Here is a 19,279-nt window from a genome sequence, read left to right as displayed (position 1 = left end):
GCATATGAAGTCAAATATTTTACATTCATACTAGTAATTCATTAAAAACTTGTAAGCAGTCGTGAATATGTAATATAATATAGTACAAATAGCACATACAAGCAAACACACATATGTATGAATATGTTGTTGCCTAGAATATATGTAGTTGCTGTTAACCTTTGCACATCAACAGCCCCGCACAGCCGGCCGGCTAACTAAGCGCATAAGTGGCGCAAGTGGCTTGACAAGTATGCAAGTGACTAAGTACGTAAGTGCGAGTAATAGCACAGCAGTTAAGTTAGTAAATTGTTATTATTGAGTTTATAAAAGTGCTGCAGCATTTCGAGATTAGCCACAGTCGCGTTTAACATCTCGTTACAAAAACGCTTCTACATTCTAATTTAAATCGTTGTTCGTGTGGCTAACTTGAAAGAAAGCAGCAACAAAAGTAGTGCAAAAGTTAGCAAGCATGGTGTATAATAATGCACACACACGCACATTGGCTGCGTTGAAAGGACTTTTAATTGTGTTTGCCTGTGTGAGTGTAGCGGACAGCTTAGATTATTACACGGAGAAACGTAAGTGCTTGAGTGTAAGTGCTGAAAGGATACTGTTTTGAGAAAGTGAAATGGATTGTAAATAATAAATAACTGGGATTAATATATATGAGAAGAATGTTACTTTAATTACATGCAAATAAATGATATATGAAAATTTAAAAAAATGACATTGAACTAATAATTAGTTTAATTATAAAAAAAGTAACTTTGCAATTAAATATAATTTCAATATGACAATGAAAGTGTGCACTTGTTTACTCGGCGCACTGTGGTACATTTACAGCTAAATTGAATTATAATTTCTTATAAAATTCATAAAATGTTTTATCATATTTAAAATGTTATATAATCAAGGAAAGCAGTCTATATACACCCTTCGATTATGCGATGTTGGCGAAACTGTTACGGAAATTAATTAAGTCTTTATGTCAATATTTAGATTATTAACCATTAATAAGATATACATAAGTAGGAAGCTATTGCCAATCTAGAGTTTGACTTCAATCCCCTTCAATCTGCAAGTAGTGATAAATGACCAAGGCGGAGCAGCTACTAAGATTCACAACAAATATTTTTGGATATTTGTCCTGGTTATTTTTATGATTTCGTTATTTATGTTTTTGTTATTGCAATTAATTGCATTTTTGTTTTTAAACTACATTCTTCTTAAAGATCTTAAATATTGACAATTTTCGGAACATAATTGCCTAATCGCTAAATCGAAGATGTATGTAAACTTTTTTCTTGACTGTTTGTATTTGTCCAAAGCTGAAATATATACGAGCTGAGGCTAATAAATACTTCCGTTTAAACTCTAGTAAAATAATTATATTCCTACTTTTAATATGTATATTAAAACCAATTCCAATTGCATAATCAGCTGATCCAATGCACCAGTTTAACACAAAACAAAAAGCAAGGCTGAGTAGTTAATTGTGCGACCTAGTAGTAATAACATATAATAAAGTGTTTTAAGTTAACGAGTAATATCAAATGTTAGCTAGAACGAAAACCGTAAATGGTTGGCCGAATTTCGCCAAGCACAGTAAAACCCTAAACGGTATATTAATTTGGGTGAGCATAAAATGTCATTGAAAACGCTGAAGGAAAACGCAAGACACTTCGCGAGGGTTTACGTCGATAAATACTACTAAAAAGACACTTGGCGCGGTTTGTCATGCAGATTTTGGTACAATGAACAACAACAACACAAGGCAATGGACACTTCACTCGGGTTGCATTGTACTAAAAAATACCCAATACTACAATGTCGAGTTGCCGTGTTATACTACAAAATTTATTCCTTTTAGTAAATTATTAGTAATTTTTTTTTATTTGGTTATATTAGTCGGAATATAATCGGGGTCCGTTTGTCTATCTGTCTTTTTGGGTCGGAATATAATCTGTGTCTGTGGTTTTGTCTTTTCGTTTTTTGTATGTTTGTTCATAATTTAATGTAATTTTCATAGTTAACTTGATTTGAAATTTTGAAAGGACAACTTTTTTTGTTAGAATTAGGTTTGTACGCTTATTATTGTTTTTGTTTTTTTGTGTTTTTAAACCGTTTCGTGTACCAATATTAGAACCCTTTTCTCCACCACTATTCTTTTGATAGGTTTTTTTTTTAGTTAGGATTTTGCTGTGGGTGATTTTTGTATATATATTATGATTATACAATGCATCGCTCACCACCTGAGTCCGGTTAACAGTTAGCCGAATGATGGTTGCTGGGTGAAAGTCGTCCCAAGCCATTGTAGGTTAGTAGTAGGTTTCTACAATGTCCCAAGCGTTCTGAAACACAACGGTCAGGCCGAAGGTTTCAGTCGGTATCATATGAAAATCAATCAATACACGAAATTATTGTGCGTTATTGAACTTCGGGATCAAAGTTTGCCGAAATACTTGGACCATAGGCTTTTCTGTGTCCCAGGAGTATACATTTTATACCAGTAGAACTCTTTTGTGACATATTTTTAAAGGTGATTACAATTAGGATCCATATTAAAAATGCTGTCGACTGAACGATCATGTCTCTTAGAATATTAACGTTTGTAACTCCCCAGACCCTAAAATTTGATTCCCCTTGACTTCTCTTATCGCAAGTATGTTTTATTTTTGAAAAGTAAAGTATACACCAGTAGTTTCCAAACCATTTAAACATTTAGTGTTTTGGGTAGCATTTAACCCATAATACAATTTATTCAAAGGGATATCAACTCTTTATGTGCTCTAGCACACTTCAATTTAGACATTTTTTCTAAGTTCATTTGTCATAATTCGGTCGTAAATTGAGACTTTAGTCGAAACGACTATCATTGGTTATGCAGGGTTAATGGTATGCCACACCTTGTGAAAATACAAATATTTGTGAATATGCATCTTTTAAAGCAAGGTGTGTCACCAAATGCAGTAAAATGTATTTAATTTTACAAAAATAATTAATAATGTAAATAAAAACGTGCTTTAGTGCTATTTAAATCAAATAATATAACTCACGGAAATGTCTAACAATTTCTAACCTAATATGATGTAGTTAGACTGGAAATTATTTGCATATATTTGCATTTAAATGAATTCAAAGCTTACCACACACATAATTATTTTTAATGATTCTAGAAAAAATGTCGCAATAAATAACAGTTATTTTTATGATATTATTTTTCTGAGTAAACAGTATCGTATGAGTATAATTAAATTGTTCGCTAGGTGCCGTATGCCGTTCATATAATATATATGTATATATTTTTAAATAGTTAGAATAATATTTCTCTCATTTACAGCCTCTTACCTGCAAACTTGCCGTATCAATGACCCGGAATTTGTGAAATGTTCTACATCCAGTATACAAAAGCTGATGACTCAGCTGGGCAAAGGTATTCATTTTACATTTGCTAATAAATACTTCATTAATTCTATAAAAAAATTAAATAATTCAAGGGATTCCGGAAGTAACGGAAGTAATTGGATCATTCGACCCATTGAAGATAAAAGAAATACAGTTCGCACAGGATAATCAAGGCGCTGTGACACTGCATGCCAATCTCACTGAAATGACTGCGACCGGACTGTCCGATTTAGTTATTAAAGAGAGCAAGTAAGTTTCGAAATAAAAAACGATTATTTTGACTATTATACTTCAGCTAAATCAAGACAATTTTTTAATTCTAAATCATTTTCATATATTCGTTTTTAACTAAGGGTGAGTAAGAAGGACTACAGCTGGGAGACCAAAGTTTATGTGCCGAAGCTACGTTTGGAGGGTCAATACAAAATGGCTGGAAAGATTCTACTAATACCATTGAATGGCGCCGGTCATATGTTCATCGAAATAGGTAAACTCATTCGTTTGTCTTATGATTTATACAAAAGTAATTTTTATAATTAATTTGATGAAATGTTGCTTTAGAAAAACTGAACATACTCATGCGCACCAAAACTCGCCTATATGAGAAAGGCGGTTTCACCTTCTACAATGTCACTAAGCTGCGCATGGATTTGAGTCCAGGCGGTGTAAAAACGAATTTTGAAAATATTTTCAATGGTAATAGCAAAGAGGTGGAACGCAGCACTAATCTTTTCTTCAATGAAAACTGGCGTGAGTTCTTCGAAGCGCTTCGTCCGCTCATAACGGAAACTGTGGAGAATACCATGTTGGACATATTGCAGAAGGTCTTCCACTTAGTACCGGCGAATTTCTTTATTGAAGATATACCAACTTCGAAGGAATTGTACGGAAAAGGGAAGAACAAGTAAAGTGAATTATATAGAATAATGTGTAAATAGTAGAAGAAATAAAATACAGTGGTCGTTTTAAATTTGCTAAAATTATTATTAAATCCGATCCATTTCGGAGCAAGATTCTTTGTTCGGTAATCATGATAAATTTTATTTTTACTTTTCTGAAATCATCATGTCTCTTTCGTGTCTCTTTTCAATGGCAATATGCCAGCAACAGAAGAAGATTAAAGATCAATAAGATTTTAATTCGAATTGAATGCTCTAAATTTATCGGATTTCATTTCATAAGGATATACACATAAAATAAGTACTTTCAATTGGCCTAGTGAAAATTAAGTCGACATCAAAAACTTGAACTTGAAATAACGTTGTTTTATCCTTCATTCCACTGATGAATTCTAAAGTGCTTTAAAAATGTACAGCTGTTCATGCATTTTACTCTATTTTTAGAAAGTACCGTAACATTTTTAGGAAAACCCTGTTTTCAAATACGAAATACGAAGTTTGGACAATTTAGAGGCCATCGGTATACATTTAGACAAAAAATCAGGAGATAGGTTTTTTGATTTTGGTCTATGAGCGGAACCACTGTGCAACATATTTTTTAGCATTTCTTTTTTAAGGTTATCTCTTTACGTCTCCAATAGTCCATCCGTTGATTCCAATTTTCGTCTCGTTCGAGCATTGTCCGCATAAACTTTAGACTTTATATATCCCCACATTAAAAAATCTAACGGTGTGATATCACACGATCTTGTTGGCCAATCGACCGACCCAAAACGTGAAGTTATCTGCTCACCGAAGTGTTTCTCAAAAATCCAATGACAGTTGCGATGTGTGGGATGAGGCGCTGTTTTGTTGAAACCAAATATCGCCGAGATCACGAGCTTCAATTTCAGACATCAACTCGTCGTTTATCATGACGTGAGAACAGTCGTCATTGACATTTACATTCTCAGCGGCATCATTTTTGACGAAGTATGAACCGATAATTCCACCGGCGCACAAATCACACCAAACCGTTGTTTTTTCTGGAACAACTTCACGCTGGGCCGATTATGTTGACCATAAGTTGAGCGAAGCGCGCGAAGGAACGTGAAGTTGAACAGTTTGTAAACGTTGTTCAGGCGTAAGTCTTTCCATGATGAAATGCCACACAATACTGAACAAAAATAGCATGACAGTTTGACTCGACTCAAGCGTTATCTGTCAAAAAAGGCCACAGAAAAAAGTACCTCTACTTGGATCACCCGAAAATTTCCAATCAACCTTGAATTCTATACAATATTATTAAAACTTTACAACATGCCCGAAGTCTGTTATATTGGAGTATTAACATTATTGAAAAATAAGCTTGGATCGTTTTCTCTAAGCCAAACTAGAGATGTGATTTACGAAATTCATTTACAACTACTTAAGCCTTTAAGTATGAATACGACGATTTTTCAAATACACTATACACATTTAAAACGAAATGATATGAAGTCATACGAAGTAAACATTGTAAACACATAGAAAGCATTTCATCCATTAAAACTGTAATAAATGTGAAACCAAGTACTAAGAAATTAAAGTTGAGTGACTATTAAATGATAATAATTACCCAGATTTACTTAGTAAGCGTCAGCTTATATGGAAGAGCTCTACCACATGATTTGTTTTTCAGGTAAATCCGCTTAAAGTAATGAACGACAATTATGCCATTAATTAAGAAATATGAAAATATTTACACAGTTAAAGTGTATTTAAAAATTCTAATTTTATTACTTATGCAATTTGATTCGCTTATTAGCATATAACTCCAATAAGAGTGAAATCAGAAACATTAAATGCGATTGCTAAAACATGAGCAGACGTCAAGCGAACTTTATAAAGAATGCGCTTAAGTACGTATATTTGTAATAAATAGAATAATCAATTAACTTAAAAGCAAACGCAGGAAAAATTACTGCCTGATATCGAAATGCTACAAGCGATATGACACTACGAGATTTGTGTTCCGCCAACGAATCAGTTGTACCAATCCCATTTCTTGTAGTCCAATTCCTTTTTCAACGCCTCCACGTGTGTATGCTTCGTATTGCCGTTACGCATAAAAACGCGACGATTGCCAATTGATTGCAATTGACGGTAATTATCGACAAGAGCGCCATCTTGAGTATCTTGCAGTTGACGGAATCGCGCGATCTGTGGATGCAGAAGAGTATTACTTTAGAAGGTTAATATTGCTATGGTTTTCCGTAAATGTAAGTACCTGCTTCGGTGAGATTGGTATGGGATCGGGATAGAGCACCCATGTAATGGCCTCCGAGCAAGGTGGCGTCGTGAGTGAACCTGCAATGATTGAATAATATGAAAGCAAATTAAATCACCATTCCGTACATAGAGTTAAAATATCTGTGTGTGTATTTGTTAAGCAAATTTAGCTCATTAGCTAAAATTAAATCAATCAATTTTGTATGCAAAGCACAGCAATCCATCCTCATAACCGAAAGTAATAAAATCTTTTGGCAGCATTCTGCAATCATTCCCACATTTTTCTGCTTTATAGCCACACATTTTGGCGGTCAATTTGTATTCATAGGCGGCGCTATGTTTGGCACTTGTACATCTGTCACTGTGTGCTTATTTACACACCTATTCACAAAGGTATGTGTTTCTATTGTACATTCGCTCCGTTACCGATTTCGATTATATCACGGTGATGTTGTATGCATATTGAATTCTGTACAATTCCATCTATGCTGCTAATTCTGCGCTAATAATGGCAATAATTGTCAATATGTGTGTGTGTTTGTGCGTGTTTTGGCATGCCAACTGGCTTGCAATGTTCAGTATGGTTTGGCGCTTGAATAAATTTCATTCAAAGTTATATAATATAAGCTATGTACACATCCAATTGTTTGTTTGTATGTATGGGTTGGTGTGTAATTGTGTATGTGCGTCAATTTAATCTGATTAAATTAATCTGACTGAGTAAAGTTATTCGATAATGTCGCATGCCTATATGGAGTTTTGTACATACGTATGTACGTATGTATGCATGTCGAGTCAAAGGTATTTGAAGCAAACTTTCTTAATAAGATATTTAACTGAAGTACATATTAGGCAATTCGCTACAACTTTTACATCTCCCCGATCGTTATCTCATTAGTTAGGCCATAAAGTGACTTCCTCTCTGAATAGTTGTTAGTGTAACACTGAGTTTAACCTTTGAGTTACACTTGTACTCGATTAGATTTACATTAAGTTAATGCTTGTAATATGTATGATTAGGCGATTCTAACAGTCCGTCTAATAAATATGAAGATTTCATTGAAACATAGCCAATATAAAAAGAAAATATGCACAATGCAAAGACATTTTACACATTTATCATTAAGGTAAACTTTATTTATGATATTGCTGGCATTGTTCGGTGTCCTCTAACAAAAATTCAATAAAACTTTTCCAATGCCAATGCGATTTGTAAAGTTTGTGACTCGTGCTCATTTTTTTTTTAATTTATAACTCTTCTAGAAGTACCACTGAAGAAATACGTACAGTACACTCTCGGGAAAAGCAATACCAATTGAACGCAAGACCCAAGTAAACAAATACCATTACAAAATTGTTAGACATTTTTAAACTTTCATAACGGATAATTGGATACAGAAGATGGCCTGTGATATTAGGGATTCACTTCAAGAAATACTTTTTACCGAAAATTATGACAAAATACAAAGAGAGAAAGTAATAATCTATCATCATAGCGTATATTTTCCATGAGCAGAACAAAAATTGGTTTCAGAAGGAGATTATTCAGAAACTTAGAGGATCAGTCGTGAACAAAAAATATATTCTCAAGGATTAATGAAGTAATATAGACATTATATTTCGATTTGATTTACATATTCAAGAAAGGCTTTGAAATCACTAAAGTCTCAGGGTTTCAGAACACAGCGATATTCCAGGTAACTGTAAAGCAGATGAACCTTGACAAATTAGGCACGACGTTACAATTAGAACCTTATAAATAGAGATTATACATGCCCTTGGTTACTTGTAAACACTTAATCGGCAAAGATGTCGTAGAATTGCCTGTGTCTCGGTCTAAGCAATCCTTAACCTGATCAACAAGCAGACACACGTGGCTTGAATGGAATATGGGCCGCAAATGCCGATTACTGAAATTTAAAAGGAATGATATAAGACCTCCAGTAAGAGTACTAACGGGACATACCGCTTATTAGAACAGCCTCAGCTAACGCAATTTTTATCGTTTGATTTTACTGAGGGCATACTTTCTAATTTTTCAACAATTATTTTGGCTTATTAAAAATTTAATCACAGTCTCAAAACTTATTTTAGAGTATTTTAAAAGAACCGCTCAGAAAAAATTTATTTTTTGACACATCTGGACCTACTCGAGTAATAAAAGTATGTGTACTCGAAACTTAAAATATGTAAAATATGCGAACACATCGGAAAGTCTACATTAAAATATCGAATTTATTGAACATGGAATTCTATATGAAATTTATATAAAAATCATAAGAAACAAAAATAATCAAATAAGTGTTACGTAGTAAAATATTTCAACTTTTCTAAAATCCTACAAAATTTCGATGATAGGAATATCAATACGAAATCAAGACGATCAATTTATAATTTCCGACAAAACTACTCTGCTTTTCTCTAATCAAATATCGTATATCCCAAACTCAAGATTACTAACATATTAGTTCTCCAACACTAGATTCTAAATTCATTAAGGTCAACAATTTGCTCACCTTTATATGTATAGAATTTATCCACATCTACATTGGCAATCAGGGATGACAATGAGAAGGTAATCGTCAAATTGACAGCATCATTGGCTTCCGGTATCAAATGCAAGTGGCGACAAATCGACGTCAAGCCTGCGCTTTCATCTTCATCTAACTGTAAGCGAAGGAAAGTGTTAATCAAAATAAGCAATAGTAAATCCCTTTGGCAAAAATAAAAGTGAAACTAAATAGGCAAACAATAAAACAGGCAATAAAGTCATAACATCAACGCAAAAAGTCAGGATTTCATTTCCTTTGTCACACTTCGTCCATCCACTCAAACCGTTATGCATTCAATCAACTCACATTGAAAAAGAATCCCAGCACAGCAGCACCATCGGCAAACTCCAACGCATCGGTGAGTGTTGCGTATTTCTTATTGCGATGCACAATATGCATTTCCATGGTGTAACGGATGTCGTTGATCACATGCTCAGCGCCACGATTGTTCTTATCGCCCCAATGGAAGTGCACACTCTCCACTTCAAATTCGCCCGGCAGCTTAGCGCCACGCACGTATGGCATAAAATCAGCGTTCGCCTTCTCCTCATCGGTGAGTTTAGGTATGTTGATGGCGACTGTGGAGTAGAGCAGAGTCAATCATGAAATTGAAAATTCACGGAATATTTATGAATAGAGATTGGAATTGTATTGAAGAGTACACTGAATTGCTTTGAATATTAACTCAGGGATTATTTTTGTAAATGCACATGTAGTATGTATAGGTGATTCTGAATGATATTTCAATAATAATATGTGTCCTTGACGAAAGGTCTTATGGAAAAGTAGTTAAAGACTTACAATTTTGAATCGCAAACGTTTGCTAGAGTAAATTAGCACCAATTCCGATTTATGACTTATAAAATATTCTTTAAAATGTCATATTCTCTTACTCCGCTATTCCATATAAGCACGGATTTATAAAAATTTGTTAAAGTTTTGAAATTTTTTTTTTCTTTTACTCACCAGTATGACCATTGTTAACCATCACCAATGGGTTTGGTAACAAGTTGTGATAACCAATCATGTCTACAGCTGGCATATTCAGTGGAATGGACTGCAATATAAAACAATATTTATATTATAAATTACGGTACGTTTCATAATTTGTTTATCTTAAAAATTTTGTTGCAATGCAAGATTCTGCCTTAGAATATTAACTTCTAGGAAAACAATAACTGTTTCTGAACTATTTCATAATTCTGTCAGTTTAGTCAGATTAGGAATTATTTTCATCTTCATTGTTATAAGAAATACATATCACTCCTTTGAATTCCTTTGGAATATCTGAGATATTTACCGATATTTTCTGTCAAAAATTAGCCACATTGAGGTTCTTTTGTTCGATATCTGAGGTCTTGAAAAGTTATAAACAGTCAATTATATAGACTTCAAAACTATGGTATAAAGAGAGAAAGGGTGGTTGTGAACCGATCTGGCTCATTTTCAAACTATACCATTGGGATTCAAAAAAATTTTATGAACCTAATTTCTTTGAAAAACTTAACTTAACTTGCGAGGCCACGCTCACAAACAGAATTCATCCATGTATAGTGTAATTCTCTGTACCAAAATTTGGTTTCATAACTTTATTTATGGCTTAGTTATAGATCTTTATAGCTTTTCGGTTATCGCCATTTTGTGGGGGTGGCAATGGTCCACTTACAATACCAACCTTCTTATGGGACCAAGGGAAACGTGTAAAAAGTTCCATTAAGATATCTGAATTATATTACTCAAGTTATCTCTTGCACGGACGGACGGGCGTACTGACAGATAGACATCCAGATTTCAACTCGTCTTGTCACCGTGATCACTTTGGAACATTTTATCCTATATCTAACTCATTTCGTTTTAGGATTTACAAATAACAAGAGTGTAATAAGTAGCTTCTCTCAAAGAAGGAGTTAAGTTAATTTTTGAGCATTTCCTTTTTACATTATTTTTTATTGTATTTACATTTACTCCATTAGTTGACACGTTACTCATAAGACGAAAATAAATTTACAATATTCGAACCAAACTCTAAATTTTGCAAAGCTTCCACTGATAAATTATTCAAACTATCTGTCATATTTACTTTAGACGAGTGCACTGCGATTGGTGACTGCGTCTTGCCCGCGCAGTGTCCATGATGGCGAGCCCAACGTCGTTGGTTCGGTTCCGAATAGCCAAAACGGGAAGCGGAGGTTGCTGAAATTGGAAAAATATTGTTATTAAAGATCACACAAACTAACAAATAATTATTCGAATTGATGGAGTTAATTGTACAGCGCTTTGCCTCCCAAGCTGCAGTGCCAATGATGCCAATAGGCAATATGTATTGCAGCATTCTTCTCCAAGCGTGTATATCCATATTAAACTTAAACAATTTTGATATCGAAAAGTGAAAAATTTTGATTAAATTTTTTTTTTATTTTGATGTTGCGTAAATTGTTTACGATTTTCTTCGAACTTCGTTGCTTATATTTCAAATTTGTGTCAGAAAGTTGATAGAAAAGAGGAAATAATATACCCGTTTTAACAAGAAAAGAAGGAACTAGCAACAAAGTTGATAAAGATAGTATTATAGTTTTGTTCACATAACGGTTGGTTGAAAGTCATAAAACTAAACAAGTTAGATATAGTTAGATATTATGTACATGTATGAAAATGATCAGGATGACGAGTAAAGTTCAAATCCGGATGTTTGTCTGTCCGTCCGTCTGTCTGTCCATCCGTGCAAGCTGTAACTTGTGTAAACATTGAGATATCTGGATAAAACTTGGCACACTTATTTATTGGCACCATAGGAAGGTTGCTTTCGAAAATGAGCAAAATCGGACCACTGCCACGCCCACAAAATGGCGAAAACCGAAAACACATAAAGTGCCATAACTAAGCCATAAATAAAGCTATGGAAATAAAATTTGGTATGAAGGATCGCACTATGAAGGGGCATATTTGGATGTAATTTTTTTGGGGGAGTGGGCGCGGCCCCGCCCCCTACTAAGTTTTTTGTACATATCTCGCAAACTAATAGAGCTATATAAACCAAACTTTCTGCAGTCGTTTTTTTTAGCCACTTCCTAATACAGTCCAAAAATGGAAGAAATCGGATCATAAGCACGCCTACCTCCCATACAAAAGTTAGGTTGAAAATTACAAAAAGTGGGTTAACTCACTAACGAAAAACGTCAAAACACTAAATTTCACATAAGAAATGGCAGATGGAAGCTGCACTCAGATTTTTTTACAAAATGGAAAATGGGCGTGGCGTCGCCTACTTATGGGCCAAAAACCATATCTCAAGAACTACTCGATTTCAATGAAACTTGGTTTGTAATAGTTTCCTTACACCCAATGATATGTTGTGAAAATAGGCCAAATCGCTTCACAAGCACGCCTACTTCCTATATACCAGAACTTTGAAGACGATCTGAATCGTTAACTTTACAATATATAAAGTAAGTACTAGTGAAGATATCGCTGCAGAACTTTGCACAAATACTATGTTAATAGTGTGGTAGCCCCATTCTAAAAATCGCCGAAATCGGACCATAGGTTTTTAAGGTCCCATATATCGAACACGAGCACCTCGGTGCTTCTAACCTAATATTATGGTTTCCAACTTTCAATGGACTTTATACAATATATATGACGAATATGTGGGTCAATTTGTGTATTATATAATATAAATAAAGTTAAATAAATAAATTGCGAGAGTATAAAATGTTCGGTTACACCCGAACTTAGCCCTTCCTTACTTGTTTTGGTATAACATCAGGCATAGGTGGCTTATATTTGGTATATGGGAAAATTAACGAATTCTCAAGCATAATATTTTAAAAAGTATTGTTATCATTATGCAAATTTCAATTCGAACAGTAAAATGTTTTTTATACAAAGCGGTTACAAAAAAGAGAATTTACATTTGATCTTGCCGACTTACATCTATATTGGAATTAATTATTTAATAGAAAAATTCAAACGCTTAAAATGTCATGAATGTAAATCTATAATCAAATAAGGGATTTTCTCGTACAGTCGTAATTCATAATTCAAATTTTTAAATTACACATTTTACATGTAATTTCGTTGTCAACGAAAAACTAGCGTTAACCCATTAATACACCAATATTGTCCATAGACACTGTTTGGCATTAAACAATAAATAAATTAGTAATCAATGTATTACAGAAGAATTGATCACCGTCATCGATCAACAGTTGGCTAGTTAAGCGTATGTCTGTATGTTTGGTACAGAAGTATGTGCACTTGTAGGTATATATATATTTGCGCTTTGTTCAGTGCAAATTGTATCACGTGTAGTAACTATACTATTGTTTACTTTAAAGCTTTTCTATTCTTAACAGTTTAGCTTCGTTGTCGTCGTTTCTTTCACAGCTATATCGGTAAACTGTTATCAGTTGACATTAATATCAAAGCCTTGCGTACAGCAATTGATATGAAGGGTTATTTATTTATACGACGGACACGACACTTTCATAACATTCAGTCTTAATTCAATACAGAGTTGCCAGAAGTTAACTAAAAACTTTTTTGTTTACTATTTTTTATTAGAGAGTTACTGTCGACCTTGTGGCAGCAAGTTATTTATTATTAATATAAAGAAAATTGGTGAAATATATGACAAATTGAAGCATCTCATATAATATGGTTTCTATAATATCATTTAAATAACATGCTCTTGTGAAATTGAAAACTTTGTCTCATGCGATAAATTTGGTAATATCTATACTTTAACGATTTAGGTCCCTAGCCCTTACGCAAGGTCCTTAACACAAAACCACTCGACAAACAAGACCAGGAAGCGACAGTAGGGTCTTAGAATACTAAAGAGGTCTATAAAAAATAGAAAATGTTTTTTCAAACAAACTATGTACATAAATTTCGACAAACAAAATGTAGTTTTCATTCAAAATTTATGAAGAAACTATCTTGTGGCAACCACCTTGTATATTCATATATAAAAGTAATAAGAATTTATGATAACATTGTGTACTAAATATTCGAATATTAAAAAAAAACAAATGATTTCGAAAATTGCCGCAAATCTACTTAAATCATCCAGTTAATAAGCTATATAAATGAAGTTATTGCTAAATCACTTCTTCTCACTACGAATTGGCCATATAAAAAGAACAATAAATCATCTTACGCCACTTCATTTTTATCACATTTGCAGATAGTCAACACTTCTATTTTATTTCTTTCACAGATTGTTTGTTTCTACATTCTTGAATGCAAACTGCCCGCTTTGGGACGCCGCCCGCGCATTCTTGCTGGAAATATTGATTATTAGCGTTTTGATGTTTTCTTTTCCGGTGTTTTCTTGGTCGGTGACTGAAATGTTTGCTCGCAGTGTTATACAATAACTGGGGATATAGCTCAGTGGTAGAGCATTCGACTGCAGATCGAGAGGTCCCCGGTTCAAACCCGGGTGTCCCCTTATATTTTTGTGATTGGATTTTCGAATCCCAAAGGTTTTTAAGAACAAAATTAAGAACTCCAAAGATAGTAATATATACATAGACATATATATAATAAGTATATCTTGAACTTAGTGGTATCCATTTAGTTTATAAGTACTTAAAAATGGCAATGTAACTATTTTGGATATTTATTATTATTTTTATTATGAAAAATTCGTATAACAATTTTAAAAAATTTAAATAATATTGACATCAAGTTCGAGTTTAAGAATAAAATACATGTATTAATATCCCATATAATCTTGTAATTTAATTTTTATCTTCCTTATATGTGTGTATACACATATACATATACATATATATTTTTGAAACAACAAAGATAAAACAGATGAGAATGACAGCGATCAAACTTATCTTCTGTCAAAGGGACTTTAAATCAAAAATCGAAACTCCAATAAAACTTGGTAGACAGAATTATCCGAGACAAATTTATAGCCCTCAAATTTCAATATATACCATGCCATAAATCTTTCAAAAAGTATGTGACTTGGATCAAAAATCTCTAAGAATGTGAGAGAACGACTGAGAGATAGCGGCTGACATAACGTACCAAAATATAGAAAATATAATTCACGTCCATCATTCCCATGTTACTTCAAACATCAAGTGAAATTTATACTCGTTTATAACTTTTTATATCTTACCGATTATGAAATTGTTTCGTGTTTTTTAATACAGCAGAACCGAACTGCCAAACTTATTCGTAAGCAAAGTTGTCACTATTTTTCATTAATGGCGCCACGAACGAGTGGTCTATTCTGTCAACTCCAATCAAGAAAAGTTATCAGACGATTCTCTATTTCTAACATTTCTAGAACATTTATGAATATTTATGTATAAATGTAGAATTAAATTTCTATTCAAAATAAAACAAATTTATTTTCGCTGTTATTGCTAATTGAGTAACAATACATATAAATTTTGAGTAACAATTAGCAATCGGATGTGAAAATTTAATTTAATTTACAATAATAGTAATTTCAATGTGTGAATTCGTTTGTCACATGTAATAATCACTGAATAGCGTGCAATTTGTTTTTCTTATCTTATGAGTGCTATATTATATGTATATAATGATTATATTGCTTTTCACTTCTTTTCACTCATTAATAAAATCATTACATTTAAAACGCTATCTTTATATTCCTGTGAGTTCATTATTTTACAAAATCGAAAAATAAAAGAAGTAATAGAGCTGTCAGACCTGCTGTCCCTTATATATAAAAGCCATTCGCACTGATACTATTTGTAAACAATTGCTAATTTGACGTCAGCCAAACAACAAACATTCATTAGTGATCTTATATAAGCCGCCTTAATTGAAAAACAAAATATATAATTACTTATTTACACCAATATTTAGGTATTTGTACGTAGTCATCTGTTATATTTTCGACTTTATCAAACATAAACAGGAAGATAATCTTTGTGCTGCAAATTTTCGACACACAACTGTTTACTCTGCAGCAGCAAAACACCTGACTGATAAGAAATACATATTTGCGCCACAAGTGGAGATTATTGCACGAATTGTGTATTTAGCAATGTTATGACATTTTAATGTCATCATAAATACTATTTTTGGCATTTTTGAAGTAAAGTGATTTAAGTTTGTTAACTCGTCAAAATATGAAAAAGATATTTCAACAAGTATCACGTTTTCTATTGAAGTTTAGCGGGCAATTTTAAATAAATTGCTGTGTTTTTGTTTTTGTTTATTATATTACATAAATATGTATGTATGTGTGTATATATATACACTAACATGAAAATATTTATTAATTCGGGTTTTTTTAAGTTAAAGAAAATGTGACTTATTTGATATGAGTGCGCAAGCATTGATAATTTGAAAAATGCAGTGACTGTATTATGTCAAATTACAAAAAAAATAGCTAAATTATTGTACATTGTAGAAAAAATCTATAGATATACATGTATTTTAACCTTAGCAGAATCTAATTTTTCAGGAGTATTTAGAGGAGTAATGAAGTCAATCGAAATAGGTTACACGTTTCTATCTCAGTGCTTAAGATTCTTTTAAACAATTTTAGCACTAAGATAGGTTCCGACTATTTTTTTCACATTCTCACTGAAAAATGTACTTTGGAACTGTATTAATTACTATATTATTATCTATAGAAAAAGTAATAATACTTTTATTTAATGATAAAACTCTATTGTTTTATTTATAACATTTATTAAAGTTTTTTTTTCATTGCTCAGATTAAATAAATTGAATGTTCGAAAGACTATTCCTTAAAATAATCAAGATTAACTGAGTCATAATAAAAGAGACAATTAATTGCACACTGCAAATTAAAAAAAAAATATACACTCCATGCCATTGACGTAATCTCACTGATATTTAACATTAGTAGATAATACTTTATATGATAAAACCACAGTTTAGTTTTCAATTTAGCAGATAATCATCAAATCATTACGAAATGTTCGCATGTGTCACCTTTATTATTCATAATTTAAACAATTAAATTTCAAAAGCTATAAAATATTTCAAATCAAATTGGGGGACTTACACCCTAATTCATCGAATTCATTACATTTTATTCTTGGATATATGTATAATAACACCAATATAATTTCGTAATTTCTATCATATTATGAATTTCTGTCTGCTTTGTATAATCTTTAATTTAAATAGATTAACTGTTCTGATGTGTGCTCATTAGCTGAGTGCTTACTCTTTTTGAATAACGAAACGATAAATTTTAAAATTACAATGAAACTTGCTTGAAGTGTGTATCATTAAAATTCTTTAGACATACGCCTAAACATGTAAACAATTACAACGTATGTAATATTGACAGCGGCGTTTAAGAAATGTCACATTTGACAGACAGCATTTGTATGACAAGAATGCACACAATGAGCATACTAAATAAACGCTAATTGAGTCAAGTGAGGCCAATTAAAAATGTGTTAAAAATTTTATTATGATTAGATGCACAATTGGCCTAACAATGGCTTAAATATCACTTGCGGTCAGATAAGACCTTCCCTCTCCTCACAAAAAATTTATAGTAATATAAAAATATTTATAATTGAAAAAAATCAAATATTGGCTTCGAAATTGTTTAAATAGTGAAATAAATCGTTTCATTTTAGTAAGAAGTCCAAATAATGTATTCATTCCATTACATATTAGGAAAATTTTTATGAATACAAGGTGTGTTCAAAAACGGAAATTATTCGTTTTTAAAAGAATATATTATACATTAATATTGTCGCCTTGAAAATAGTCCCCATTCGATATTATTCACTTATGCCAACGTTTTTTCGATCGTCGAAACATTTCGATTCTTGGGATAGCCGCTGCGTTTTTAGCGATCTTTCGGATACTTGTAAGGTTTTCTTTATTTTTTTGTAATTATAAAAAGCAATATTTGGCTAATATGGAGGCTAGACATTGTTACCGTATTGTTTTGGCAAAGGATTCACAAACCAAGTCTAACCTTAGCGGCTGCTATAGACAAACGAAGCAATGAATACAGTTGAAGATTTGAACGTACTTCAGGAGCATGGATCAGCATAATAAAAAATAAAAAATATTATAAAAATTGGATTTTTGGACAATTGTAAATTTAAAAATTCCCGTTATTTTTTGAACACACCTTGTACAAATAACAAGTTCCAAAAAAATAATTCTTACTAAATTAACTTTTTACAAATTAATTACTGATAAAACTTAAAATAATATATATTTTTTTAGAAAGACTACTGTTTTATAATACTTTTATCCAAAAACAAAATATTTCTTTCATTTATTTCAATACCATAAAAAACTTAAAACACTCAAATATTATTAAGTTTTATTACATTATTATTATTATTATTATATGTTTTTTTTATTCTTTATCTTTTTGAAAAAAAATGAATATATTACAAAATTAGGATTCAAAATGTAACAAAAATATATAAATCACATGGAAATATTTTTCAGTTCTCATCTCCTTCGATATTACGATCACTTCAAATGCATACAAATAACAATTGTATTTATGACATAAACAAATCACGTGGTGCACCCAATCAACTTTTCTACACAAATTTGTGCAATCAATGCTAACTTCATTTACACAACTACAAAAAATACACTGCTGTTCATAATAAAGGCATTTGCACTTTTACCTCAGCCGATTTACATTTCCGAATTGCTAACGATTTTATGTGCAACAAAAATAAAACATTTACCTTGGTAAATCACACAAAATGTGGCCAACAGCAAAAGCACTTTCATTTTTATTTAATTAAAAAAAACACCGTTACACTGCAGTCGAATAAATTGCGAATGTCAAAGTGGGAAATCTTGTGACAAACTGAAACGTCGCGCGTGAAAGTGATCAGTAGTAAAGCACCTAAACAACAGTTAGCACAAAGCAAGGCACATAACTATAAATATTGGTAAGACCCAATATACAGTTAAGTGTAGCGGCAGCAGACCCGGAGTAATAGCACCACACCGGCGGGTGACAACTTCTCAACTGAAGTCACAACGACTGGCCGGCTGATCGAGAAAACGCACAGGTTGTCAAATGCAAAGTTCTAGCGAAACAACGTCCACCCTTGCTACCACCGGCTGTCGCATGTGTTTAGATATATACTGCGTGTGTGTGTGGGCAGGGAACTTCCAGCAAACGGAAGCAACAATAGAAACAAAAGCAGCGCAATTATGCGA

At 32.4% G+C, this 19,279-nt stretch overlaps 2 protein-coding genes and 1 non-coding gene across 4 annotated transcripts; 2 read left to right on the top strand and 1 right to left on the bottom strand.

Annotated features, from left to right (window-relative positions):
* Window positions 1-299: 299 nt before the first annotated feature.
* On the top strand, window positions 300-4,357 carry LOC105215673 (uncharacterized). Its single transcript, XM_011189701.3, has 5 exons — window positions 300-560; window positions 3,323-3,415; window positions 3,480-3,636; window positions 3,741-3,874; window positions 3,949-4,357. The coding sequence occupies exons 1-5, from the start codon at window positions 452-454 to the stop codon at window positions 4,293-4,295; spliced, it is 840 nt and encodes a 279-aa protein (XP_011188003.2). The 5' UTR covers window positions 300-451; the 3' UTR covers window positions 4,296-4,357.
* Window positions 4,358-6,020: 1,663 nt separating this feature from the next.
* On the bottom strand, window positions 6,021-19,152 carry LOC105215674 (carbonic anhydrase 2). 2 transcript variants are annotated; one of them, XM_011189703.3, is made up of 7 exons: window positions 18,796-19,152; window positions 11,169-11,281; window positions 10,055-10,145; window positions 9,395-9,666; window positions 9,053-9,203; window positions 6,535-6,614; window positions 6,021-6,467 (listed from the first exon to the last, which is right to left on the bottom strand). In XM_011189703.3, exons 1-7 carry the CDS (start codon window positions 18,839-18,841, stop codon window positions 6,291-6,293), a joined length of 930 nt encoding a protein of 309 aa, XP_011188005.2. In that variant the 5' UTR covers window positions 18,842-19,152; the 3' UTR covers window positions 6,021-6,290. The 2 variants fall into 2 exon arrangements, with proteins under 2 accessions (XP_011188005.2, XP_011188004.2); XM_011189702.3 differs by lacking the exon at window positions 18,796-19,152 and adding an exon at window positions 11,360-11,563.
* On the top strand, window positions 14,469-14,540 carry Trnac-gca (transfer RNA cysteine (anticodon GCA)). Its single transcript has one exon. It is a non-coding gene; the product is annotated as a tRNA-Cys (tRNA).
* Window positions 19,153-19,279: the final 127 nt, after the last annotated feature.

Source organism: Zeugodacus cucurbitae, chromosome 2 (genome assembly GCF_028554725.1).
Source record: "Zeugodacus cucurbitae isolate PBARC_wt_2022May chromosome 2, idZeuCucr1.2, whole genome shotgun sequence".
Classification (NCBI taxonomy): domain Eukaryota; kingdom Metazoa; phylum Arthropoda; class Insecta; order Diptera; family Tephritidae; genus Zeugodacus; species Zeugodacus cucurbitae.
Note: the sequence above shows the minus strand (reverse complement) of the source record. Positions and strands in the feature narration are given on the sequence as shown.